A 12,796-nucleotide genomic window follows, 5' to 3' on the forward strand; every position below is an offset into this window, starting at 1 on the left:
ATCACCTATCAATTGTGGGTTGTGAAACAATTTTATTGTGATTTATAGCCAAAGATGTAATTTGAGATCATATTAATAATCTCGTTCAGCTAATACTTATGAATAATATTTTAGCATCAACTTTCAATAAATTATTGAACAACATTCAATTCAAGTTGTTGTTAACATTCCTTGGAGAATGTTCCCAAAATAAATTGAATTGAGTCTCTTAATGAATTGAAGCAGGGAAGTTTAAATAAGTAATCACGTATTGGAAAGACAGTTCATATATTTGAAACAATACTATATTTAAGCTCTAGTTTCACAATCTATTAAACGAATTACAATACAAATATTACAAAATTTTGTTCTCTGCTATGTAAATTAAACACATATAAATTTACACACTTTAATACTAGTAGATAGTACATGAAATTTTCGACACAGGCAATTTAAATATGTTAAAAATTTGTACCACAAAGTAACATTCCAATCATTACAACACTCTATGATAATAAATTATATTCATTATCCTATTTAAGATTTATAAATAGATGATACACATACAAATAATATAATTATATACTCTGAATGATCGCTAGGCAAAAATCTTTGCATGCTAGGTAAAATGGGTTCCAAATTTCCTAAATTACATCAACATTTCATATTTTTCCCAATTTTTGGTGCTGAATAGAATTTTCATTATAATGTTGCGGCCATGATATGAATATATTTAATACATTCAAACGTACCTACTAAATACGAATCTGGGAAAAATTAATCGATCTAAAAATAGACTACGTCATCTAGAGAATATTATATTCAGAAAAATCAATAAACCAATTTATTAAAAAATTAATTTTTCAATCAAAGAGAGATCAATTATTACAATTCAGAATCTCAATTGAAAAATTATTCACATACAAAAACATGGATCTTTTTTAATTCATAGCAGAGGAAAAATATCTTTCTATTATTTGACTTCCTCATAAAAAACGTTTCAAAATGATCGACATTTTATAAACACGAGAAATAACACTATGAGAATACATCATTGATATAACATTAGAATGATAGAATTAGGAAAATTTGGAAAAACAATATTTCTTGTTTACTAGTTTACAAAAAAACTGTTTGAAAGACAGAAATTGTTTCCACAATTAAGGAGTAAGGTCAATATTACATAATTTACCTATTCACAACCAAAAATATAAAAAGCAAGAGCTTATTAAAATTCAAAACATATAAAACTATCTTTTCACTTGATTGAATTAAAAAACATGGTGTTCCACGTTTCAAAATGATCAACATTCAGTACAAAAATAACATAAAGATTATGAAATCAAATTATTTAACTTGAGACTGAGACTGAAACATTAATGAAATAGGCTTCAAATCACAAATTTCAGCGATCAAAATTATATCGTAGGCACGCAACATTGAATTGTTTGAGCAAGTAGCTTTAAAATTTGCGATTTACTTGAATTTACGGTAACAAGAGATTTCAACACCTTTCGGTATCAATGCATGATCAACTAAGTAAGATAGATTGCCTCGTTATTGCTTGGAAAATACCTTATTAGCCTACATAAAAAATGATCTGAAATTCATTCACAACTAAAACGACATATTTACTGTACAAAACAATATTATAATAATTTTAGATCACTTGGAGTCAGAATTATATACAATATATTTTTCGTTTTTCGAAAAGAGACTGGAAACATTTACAATACACTACTCTATTAAATGAATTTTTGTACAGGAGGAAATAACATGATTCAATAAATTCGGACATCCAATCAACATAAGAACCTAATTCAATGATTAAGTGTGATAGTATCAGTGTCAGTTGCACGGAATCTAGTTAAATTTTAATCGGGATTGGATATTAAATTCCAAGATAGCCAATCAGGGAGACCTTATTTTCGAAAAAGCTTTTTCTGATTGGTTCTCGTGGCATTTAGTAATGATTAAAACTGAACAATCATTTGTCCAATCGGGCATCAATGTTTAATGATCATTATGAACTCGTTTACTGTCATTTACTGAGTGGTTTATAGTTTGACCCAACTTGAGAGAAACAAGGAAAATTTTCTGTTTGGAAATCAAATCTAAAGAGAATTAGAAAGGATTTAACTGTCCTTAGCAGTCATAATTATAAAACATTTTGTGATAGATAAACTATGATAAGCAAAAATGATAATAGGTACTTAAAATAATAATAGATATTATTATTACTATTATACTTGATAAGAAAAACAAAATAGGTATTCCGCTATTTAGAAATAATCAAGCGACCTTTTAATGCGTGAGAATTGAAATATGAAATGCTTTTATTGGCTAATGGAGATGAAAAATAAGTAGTTGATAATTATTCTAAAATGCTCAACTTATTATATGAGTTCACACAGACCTTTCTCAGTTTATAAGTTGAAATGTGGCTAGTATATGTAAAAAAGACTGGTTAAAAATCTGGAGTTCATCTGCTAAGTTTAATCAATTTCAAAATATTTTCTAGTATTTTTCTCGGACATACAACTTATAAAAGATTAGAGCAGTGAAAAATATAACTGTTGATCAGGATCCATGTAGATTCAATCTAACAGATTCAATGTTCATTCATATTTGTCAAATTGGAAAGTGTCTGGTTTATTTGAGATCGAACAGGTGTGTTTATTAGGAAACATTTTATAGTTTGTTAGTAAGGTGGAATTAGGTTGTAGAAGGCGCTCACTGAATCATTTGGAAATAGCGATTTTCTTCAAGGAGTGAATTGAGTGATGACGTCATGTCGTTGATGACCATGTTGCTGGAGTTGGCAGCTGGATGCGTGGAGCTGGAGACAGCCCATGACTGGCACTGTTCCACGTACTCGAGGGTTCGCCGGTAAGCCTCGGGAGGCATGTGGTTCTGGGTTTGACTTTGGCTAACTACACCGCACTGGATCTCCTCCTTCACTTCAGTTGCGTTGGGATAGGCCGGCGCCGCATTGTGACAGAAGGGTTGCGGCTGACAATAGCCTCCTTGATGGTTGCTGTTGCATTTGTGTGGAACCGTTGTGTTGCACATCATTTGCTGCGATGCACAATTGCTGTTCATTTGGTTGCCACAAGACGTTGTGTGATTGGAACACCTCATCATCGCAGCATTACCAGTAGCACAATGAACATGATTACCCATCGGCATCATGTTGTTGTTAGTATTGCACATGGCCGCCTGTTCGTGGGGCTGCTGCATCATTGCCCCCTGGTGTTGTTGATGCGCCGCACAATGGTGGTTGTTGCAGTTGCAAGTCCTCGCCATCTGATTGGTCTGTGGGAAGTTCTGTGTCTGGACGGGAGCGGTTGCTGCTGCGGCAGGACTAGTCAAAGGTTGTTGTTGATTCACTCCATTGTTGTTGTAGGTTTGACAACATCCTGCACTCATTGGACTGATGACGTGTTCAGGCTGTTGTTGTCGGGGAGGAGCAATGTTGTGCTGGGGACTGTTCATTGAGCAGTTGCTCATTGCTCTGATTGGTGGACTGAGAGGACTGTTTTGTGTTTGATTCATGCCATCCGGGTTGTGATGATGGATGGGGTTGATAGTTGGCTGATTCATGTGGTGGCCATTCTGCTGCTGGTTACCACTATGCATCGCTGGCATTGTTCCAAAGTTGTTCATAGCTGCCGGAGTTGGTCGATGGTTCATCTGGTGGTCAGGCTGCATCATTGCAGGACTTGGCATGTTGTAGTTCATATTCGGCATGGGCTGTGGATGGTTTCCATGAAGGCCAGGACTGAGCACTGGATTGGTCCTTGACACCATTGGTCGCTGCTGAGCAAAATTCTGAAGAGGACTGTTGGGATTTGACATATTATGAGCAGGACTGCCAACACTCATGTTGGAGCATGTGGGAGGTCGAGGACTCATCTGGTTCATGCGAGCAATGCCACCTTGATTGGCATTCGGCCTCTGAGGCGACATCACAGGTGGCCTATTGTTATCATTGCACATTTGATTAATTCTCGGTTGCATGGGTTGCTGCATTTGATCAACACTCATCGCTCTTCCACACTCTTGGTTTCCTGCATTCATGTGATTATGATGCTGTTGATGTTGATTGTGGAGGTGATGATGTTGCATATTATTCTGCTGAGATCCAACATTCTGGAATGATCGACACTGATTCATTGTCGGTGGAATGAAGTTTGCCTGCTGACCTCCCATGGCAGGTCGATTCATCTGCTGATGAACAGGTGGCATGTTATTTTGATGAGTGGAAGCACCAGCATTGTTGATCCTCATATTGGCACGGTTTGGACTAGCCGCAAGTGGGAAGTTTTGTAGAGGACTGTTGGGGTTCGATAGAGGACTGCCTACACTCATGTTCGAGCAGGTGGCAGGTCTGGGACTCATGCGAGCAATGCCCTGTTGAGTGGTCTGGCTCCGTGGAGACATGCCCGGTTGCCGGCTGCTTTCATTGGCACTACTTGATTGATTGCCAGTTTCAGCCATCTGTAAACGAGAAACAATTGATTAAAATAAACTCACAAGGGAACAATGATTGTTATGATTTGTTCATGGTGATGAAAAGGACATTATAATATTCTATTGAGAACAACTGAGAGGTGTAATGATATGGGTCAACCGTAATTATTTTAATACAATAAAAGTTATCATGCAATGACAACTATTCATCTAATTATATTTGATGACAAATGTTCCGATAATAACCTATTATCAATATGTCACGCAAATGAATGTATGAGAGGAGTATAAGTACGAAGTATAACTATACATCCATCAATGTTTCAATGTTGTTTGAGTATTCTGTAAATATAAAGCCAGAATCCAGTAAAGTAATCAGTTTATTCCCAGTCGATATTAGCCTAACACATTCAACTATTTCTGTGGTTCTTGAGAAATCATTCCTCATGCAATCGGACAACAATAAAATGCAACGTTTATCAGACAGGATCACATTAGCTTTCCATGTGAGACACTTCAATCACTGCATAGAATTTTTGCTAAGATGAACAACATTTTCCAAGTACTAGGCTACACTGAACAAGGTAAAATTAATTAGTAATAATCTTCAAAGAAAACAGTATTTGATTGAATATTGATAGTCGATTAGTCGATTGAATATTGATTTAAATAACTGATAGTCGCCTACCTGGTTGAGATAGATGACCATGTCATCAGGCAGCACAAGGCGACTCTCGAGCATCTCTCCCTCGCCGACCTCGTCGAGCACCACCTCCTGGTTGGGGTGGTGGTGGTGGGGAGGCAGGGCACTGCGGGGCCGTGGAGGCGGTGAGGGGCAGCGCACATTGGTCGCCTGGCAGGGCTCTGACATGCGTCGGCTGTCCGAAGGCACATTGGAGGTGGTCGGCGCTGCACTGCTGGGAGGTGTACTGTTGATCGCTGCCGCCGTCATCGTTTGGCCCCAGTTTGGAACCTGATCATTCAAGAATTACTCATATTAATATAGAGTAAATACTTATTGTACAAGAATAGGACATCAATAGACATACTTTACAAATAATAGAGTAGAGAAGAGAAAATGTCCAGGTGCTTACAGACTTATGCGCCGCGAACACGCGCTTTGCACTCTCCATCAGCCAATTATATCTGTATAGGACCTATCGGTACAGTCACAGTAAGATACAGATATAATAATCATAGCACAGCTGATGAAGAGCGTAGGGCGCGTGTTCGTGGCACATACGTCTGTACGCACCTTTACGTTTTTCTTCTGTATGTATTATAGAGAAACAATATCATTGCTTGAGTTTTTCAATTATCGATGTGTACTGCTTTTTACTTTCCTTGCCCTATTAATAGGTAAGGAAAGTATTGCTTTCCGAAAAAAAATAAGGTACCCCAATTTCTAAATTTCTATACGTTTCAAGGTCCCCTGAGTCCAAAAAAGTGGTTTTTGGGTATTGGTCTGTATGTGTGTGTGTGTATGTGTATGAGTGTTTACAATATAAGGATCCGACACGAACAATTTCGATCAAATGCAATTCAAGATGGCGGCTGAAATGGAGAAAATCTTGTCAAAAACAGGGTTTTTCGCGATTTTCTCGAAAACGGCTCCAACGATTTTGATTAAATTTATACCTAAAATAGTCATTGATAAGCTCTATCAACTGCCACAAGTCCCATATCTGTAAAAATTTCAGGAGCTCCGCCCCATCTATGCAAAGTTTGATTTTAGATTCCCAATTATCAGGCGTCAGATACAATTTAAACAAAAATGTTTGAGTAGAAAAGATTGAGCATGAAAATCTCTACAATTAATGTTCAGTAACATTTTCACCTAAAATTGAAAATAAGCTCGAAATTCGAGAAAATGTGATTATCCAATTGCAAACTGTTGGCAACTGTTGATTCTATTAAATCATTCACTATGAAGAGATAGCAGACCTCGTATGTCTCCGGCGTTATTGTCCTGTCACCAGCTGGCTCAGATCTTTGTTTATAAGTAGACTTGAGATGCGCGGGAACACTAGCGTCAGGTGATGAATTTTCATAACGGCAAGGAAAGTTGTGTGAGTGCGCCACACCAGATTTTTGGATATTGATACTCCTTGGAGTAGATATTGAAGTGTAGTAAATAACCTGAATATGACAAGTAAATAATCAACGAACGTTATTGAGCTGAATGCAGCACAACACCTTTGCTGGCAACTCCTGTGAGGTTGTATTGAGAAAATACATTTATCATAAGTTTAAGATAACAATAGGTCAGTATTTGAATGCTATTTTTCTTCTGGAAGTTTCATTATAGAAATTGAAGAATTTGGTTTGATCTGACAAGCAGAGCTTTGTGAATTATTTCTTCAGGCTAGGCATGAAGTTGTACATGTGAAGAATTGCACAATGAATATTGTATTCTATGTAGGTAATCATAAAAATAGAGTACAATATTGTGTAAAGTACTGAATATATGAAAATGATTGATATTTTATAGAAGCGAGTTTTGAAACGATTGCTAACACCAATTCATTAAAAAATTGAAAGTTTCTTTGCTGTAAACTATGATCTATAATGGGTTTAGAAAGTGAATAGAAAACAACCTATATATGCTAGTGATAAAATAAGATAATACACTTCAGTCAACCTTTTATTAAAATGTTTGATCTGGTCCGTGAGACCTCCACATAAAGGAAGAAATGTAGTTTCTCATTTCATAAACACTTGGGAAATAACCCTCGATGGACCTAAACTTTCCATTTCATTGTGATTGAGTCAATCTACAAGTTGACTTATTAGGTAAAATACAAGAATAAAGGTGTTCAGATGATTCAAATAAATGTGGAATATTGGTAGTTTGACTGACCTGTAGAACAAGGTTGGTGCTGAGCTGACTGGAGCGGCGCGAAGAGCCCACTGAGATCGGATCATACAAAGATCCCATGCTGGGTCTATGCGAAACCTGCTCAATACAAAATTACACTTGATTAGATTCTTGTTGCAAAAGTGGACCACAGTTTACACAAATCATCAAAATTCATTGGATAACATCATATTTTATATCTTGTTTGATCTCAAAATTACCATCATAACATTCACATCCGTGCACACCTTGAAGCTTGAACTGAGGTATCAGTTAGAAAAATATACGAAATGTAAAATATTCCGTTCAGGAATAAAACTACAAGTTATGAATAGGAATTCAATTATCCAAGTAGAAAATTAACGCGAACAACACGAGATGTCATTTTACAGATTCAATGACATAAATATATGATAAATTTTAGCCATAAATGCTTTTATGATGAATTTGAATAATTCATTCTTTGTCTCTAGTAGACATTCTTTCTAATCAATATAAATTTTTATTGTATTTCAAGTTAGTTTCATCCAATTTTTTTCTGACAAGTTATTCCAAAATCCTTGATGATTTTGGCATAAAAAAGTGATGAATTCACCTTCATCTTCAAAAGTGATGAAATATAATAATACAAGTAGAAAAGTAATTATACCTTAATTTATTGAAGAGAATAATTCAACAAATGATATTATCTTACAGTATCAATAACGATCTTCAAAAGTGATGAATTATAAATAATACAAGTAGGAAAGTAATGATATCAAATCAAATCACAATTTTTATCCGCAATTCAAACAATTGAGGGTCCTGCCAAACCAAAAGGTTTTTGGGCGGATGCCCAGTTACAAAAGATAAATAAACTTTATCATATTAAAGGGGGTAATTCAACAAATGATATTATTTTACAGAATCAATTACGTAGAAAGATGAGGAACTTTGACCTTAAATATTATGATGTTGGATTTGAATGAATATATTTTTGTCTTTAGTGGGCATTCCTCCTAATCAATAAAACTTCTCAATTGTACTTTGAATTAGTTTTAGAAATGAAAATTTATCACTCTTGTCAGTCAATATGACAAGCTATACCAGAATCCTGCAATATTCCACTCCATTTGTGATACATTCATAATAATGCACCACTACTTTAATCACTGGTCAACTGACTGGTCATGTGACTCACATGAGAGACCTGACTGCTACGACGACTTGAGTCGAGATCGGTGGACTTCATGCTGCCATAGTAGGTGCTGACCGTCGAGTTGGAGTCGCGTCTGACGTTGGCCTCGACACCTCCACCGCCTCCACCCATCTTCAGGTCGTTGATGCGCCAGCTGATGTCAGTCAGGCCACTCAGTCGGCCACCTACACCACCTCCGCCACCACCGCCTCCTCGGTGACCACCGCCCCCGGGCTTCGCCTGCAGTTTGGCCTTCAAGTTGTGGTGGAGGTGGTGCCGCGGTGCGGGGGGTGGAGGAGCCAGGGCGACCACCGCTTGCAGCTCAACTGGCAGGTCGTACAGCTGCAAATGAAACTTATTTATATATTCATACATTCATAGATACAATATCATTCATAACTCATAAATGATTGGTAAAGGAACAACAGGCTTAAAGCCCAAAACTGTAGATTTGCAATTGGTATTGGTTAATTTATGGAATCAATAAAATAGGAGACTAAAACAGATGCTACTATCAATCTCTAGACCAAAGCCCTGTTTTCCAATAAACTCCTGCTCTGCTGGAAAGAAATATAATCTTATTGCTTATTATGAAAATGTTCAAACATTTATGGTCTGCCAATGATTGATTCTCTCCCATGAGATACAATATTGTATTCTATTCAGTAAAAACTCTATTAAGTAGAAGGACTTGATAGAAATTAATACAAAGTAAAATCGGGGTTTTTTGTAGAGGTTTATTCAATCTCGAATATAGTATATAATTATTTTTATATTTATTGTCCCCTTGAGTTTTGTTTTCGAAGTCTCTTATTGACAATAAAAACATTCATCACAAATTGATTATTATCTTTAAACGAGTGATAGAGAGAATTCTCAACAATTTTGTATATAAACAATTGTAAATTAAATTGATTGTTGATGCTGTTATTAATGAAACTGCTGTTCCAACTCACAATGCTCCAAACAAACAATGATCCAAGTTGTTATTTTTAACACTTGAAAAGTTGTAGAGGGCTCAAACATTTGAAGTTAGACTTTCCAATTCAGAAATATCCTCTTCAGAAACACGACTAATTCAAAATCATGATGCATCTTTGAAGATATAGAAAACATAATTTTCATGTCTCAGACCTGATAATCAATATAGCCTTTGCAAAATAAAGACTTTGAATTGTGAGCTCCTCGACTGTCTCATTTATCACGATCAACAGAACTTATTGCTTCGATTGAAGCTAAAACCAATGCCTTGATTGAAGCTGAAATCAGTGTCTAAATTGAAGCTAAAGTCAAAGCCTTGATTAAAGCTGGAACCATTGCCTTGATTGAAGCTAACCTCAATATGCATATGGTAAATAAATTAAAAAAATGTAAAACATTTGAATGACTCACATCATGCTCCTGAGCCTCCTCGACCCAGTTGTCGTCGATGTTGGGATGCGACTCGGTGCTGACATTGGAGTCGCTGACCGGCTCGTCGCAGAAGGGTGCGTGGTGCATTTGCACCGATGCGGGACTGCCGTGCGGCGCGGGAGGCGAACCCGTCTCCTCCGACTTCACACTGGGCGACGACACGCTCACCGTCTTCGCACTCATCGGCATGTCCTCGCTACGAGACGGTGACAATCCACCACCTCCCGTACCGCCCCCGCTGCCTTCGCCCGGGCTCCGGTTGTTGCCGCCCTTGTGCTTCTTGTTCGCGTAGAACTCGGCGCCGTGAACTGTTTTCACGTGCTTGCGAAGGGAGCTCGGGTCCGTGTAGCGCTTTGTGCAGCCGGGCGCTTTGCACGCATACGGTTTCTGCAAATTCATTTATTCATTTTCATTTATCTAGAGAGCCTCAAACTATAATATTATAATATAATATGAAGATTCCAGGGGAAAAAGATGAGGGTCCATGAAAGATTAATTCGAGAAAATTCAATTTGAAAGTTCAAAGACTTACATATATTGAATTCAACATTTTGAAAATATTATATTTTTATAATAATTATGAGTATACATATAATAATATGGATAATAATGCGAATTAAATTATTCATTTTAGAAAAAAAATTGAAAATGGCTTGAAAGCCGAAACTAGTTGTGTTTTATACAGGAAAGTTTTGAAAAAGGGTACCTACTATGAAATTATTTCTTTATTAATTTACCGTTCTATTAGCCCTATTGAAATAATTTATGGTATAATAATATAAAATATGATTGGGTATTCAAATTTATAAATAGAGGGGTTGTTTAGCACAGTGTTCAGTGTGAATGAAAAATGTGTAATTGATATACAGTTGAATAGGAGCTAACAAAAACAAAATAGCTACAAACTAAAAACACAATCTATAGTATAGTGACTAGTAGCAGAAAAACTTACAAATTGAAGAAAACTCAAGATTGTTTTATTCTATGCTACTAGGCTCCTGAATTAGTCTGATTACATTAGTTTCTTCCTTGCTGGTAATATCTTCAAAAAATACTTCACTCACTTTGCTTTTGCTTTTATAATTGATTTCTATACAAGTTATAACTTGAGGGTTTTAGAATTTTCAAAATTGTTTATTGTATTTTGGAGTTCCTTTTTTCCATATAAAAAAGAGAACTAATTTCTAATGAGATTACTATGAGATTATTTAATTTCTCTTGAGATTACAAGTTCAAAATATTATATCAAAATATCATTTATAAAATATATCAAATAACATTCAATAAAATTTCCTACTCCTTCAAAAATTACTGAATTGGTGTTATTAGTTGTAGGTAACTATTCTCAATCGTTCCAACTGAACTGGAGTGAATAATATTGATAATATGAGGTACTTTTCAACAATCAACAATTAATTTTAAATAATTGTTGAATCCTTTTTGTACGATTACAAAATATATGGGAAACTTTCCAACCACATCTACTCAAGTCAGTATTCTCCAACATTAATAGCTTAGTGTAACAGTTCATTGGTATCATATTGATAAATTATTGAACAAAAAATGATAGGTTCTATGCTGATTGTGTATTAGAATAATCTGGTTGCTCGATTATATTATGTTCAGTATTGAATATGTTGCTCGATTGAATATTCGATATTGATAGATATGATCAAGGGAAGCAAAATATAACGCAAGTTTGAAAATGATTAAAGATAGTATTTTATTATATCAACTTACCCCTTCATTCTGTCCAAAACATTAAGGCTTGAAACAAATCCAAGTATTAGCCTTATAGTAAAATTTTTCAAGTAACCAAGGTATAGAATTATTAAGCATGATTGCAATTTCTGAATCATCTCATAATATACCATTATTTCAGTTTGAATAATTGATTAGCAACTATACATATTTGTAATATTAATGTTATTTAGTCGTCCCAGAGCTTACAAGAAACATCAGTTATATAGAAAATTCTGCCCTAATATTATTGCCAACATTTACACTCGCAGACCAAGTAACTGATGATATTATTGGGAAATTGATGGAAATTTCTTAAAAATTTATCAAAGTCATTGAGAACTTTTCCATAAAATGTAGAAATTCAAGATGAATTATTCTTACCTCGCTTGAATGTGTTCGGTTTTGGTGTTTTGCTCTGTCAGATGCGTTGCTGAAGGCTTTGCTGCAGCCAGGGAATTCACACATATACGGTTTTTCCCCTGTATGAGATCGAAGATGTGTTTTCAGGTTCTCTAACCGCGAATATGCTTTTGTGCATCCCTCAAACTGAAAAAATACAAGTCATTAGTAACAGAATTGAATGAATAGCGAACGACTTATTCCTTCTCTTTTACTTCTTATATTGTACCCCTCATTTGAGGAGGTTTGAGTGCAAGAGAGGATCGGTTGCGCCCTAATTCCACCCTCCTGTGTTAAAATAAAGGCATCGATTATATTCCATTCCTTAAAAGACAAATGTCATTGAATACACTTGAAATCATTGGATTCCCCAAGCAATATACAATTTACACAATGTAGTACAATTTATAGAATATAAAATAGAGTTAAAAATGTAATGGAAGTGGTACTGTTAAAAATGAAGGCTCTCTTATTGTCTGAAGTGTTTAGTGTGAAATGCAAGTCCCCTAAACTTCATTACAATATCATGGTTTACTGTCTGTGATGGTGCTTCTTCTTTCGGAGCAAACATAATGTTCATACATACATATGTATTCTGAAAACCCAAAAAACAAACCTAACATAATTATAAGACATTGGTTGATGGGTAACTGTAGTTGAAAGAGTATCTAATTCACTTCCCTTTCCTCAACATACCTTTTTGTTGTCCAGCTTTTCACTGTGTATTGTGAAACATGTTAGTTTTGAATATGAAT

At 35.6% G+C, this 12,796-nt stretch overlaps 1 protein-coding gene across 3 annotated transcripts in view; it reads right to left on the reverse strand.

Annotated features, from left to right (window-relative positions):
- Nucleotides 1–250: 250 nt before the first annotated feature.
- LOC111048341 (transcriptional activator cubitus interruptus) overlaps nt 251–12,796 on the reverse strand; it is a 147,732-nt gene continuing 135,186 nt past the window's right edge. For 2 of the 3 annotated variants that reach the window (XM_039434553.1, XM_039434554.1), the window contains 6 exons: nt 12,024–12,188; nt 9,879–10,286; nt 8,490–8,828; nt 7,313–7,408; nt 5,141–5,425; nt 267–4,479 (listed from right to left, as the gene is read on the reverse strand). In XM_039434553.1, the coding sequence (XP_039290487.1) occupies nt 2,713–4,479; nt 5,141–5,425; nt 7,313–7,408; nt 8,490–8,828; nt 9,879–10,286; nt 12,024–12,188 (3,060 nt within the window). In that variant the 3' untranslated portion in view covers nt 267–2,712. Of the gene's footprint in view, nt 4,480–5,140; nt 5,426–7,312; nt 7,409–8,489; nt 8,829–9,878; nt 10,287–12,023; nt 12,189–12,796 lie in introns of all 3 variants that reach the window. The other variant, XM_039434552.1, reaches the window with a different exon arrangement.

The sequence above is a fragment of the Nilaparvata lugens genome, chromosome 8 (genome assembly GCF_014356525.2).
Source record: "Nilaparvata lugens isolate BPH chromosome 8, ASM1435652v1, whole genome shotgun sequence".
Taxonomy (NCBI): Eukaryota; Metazoa; Arthropoda; class Insecta; order Hemiptera; family Delphacidae; genus Nilaparvata; species Nilaparvata lugens.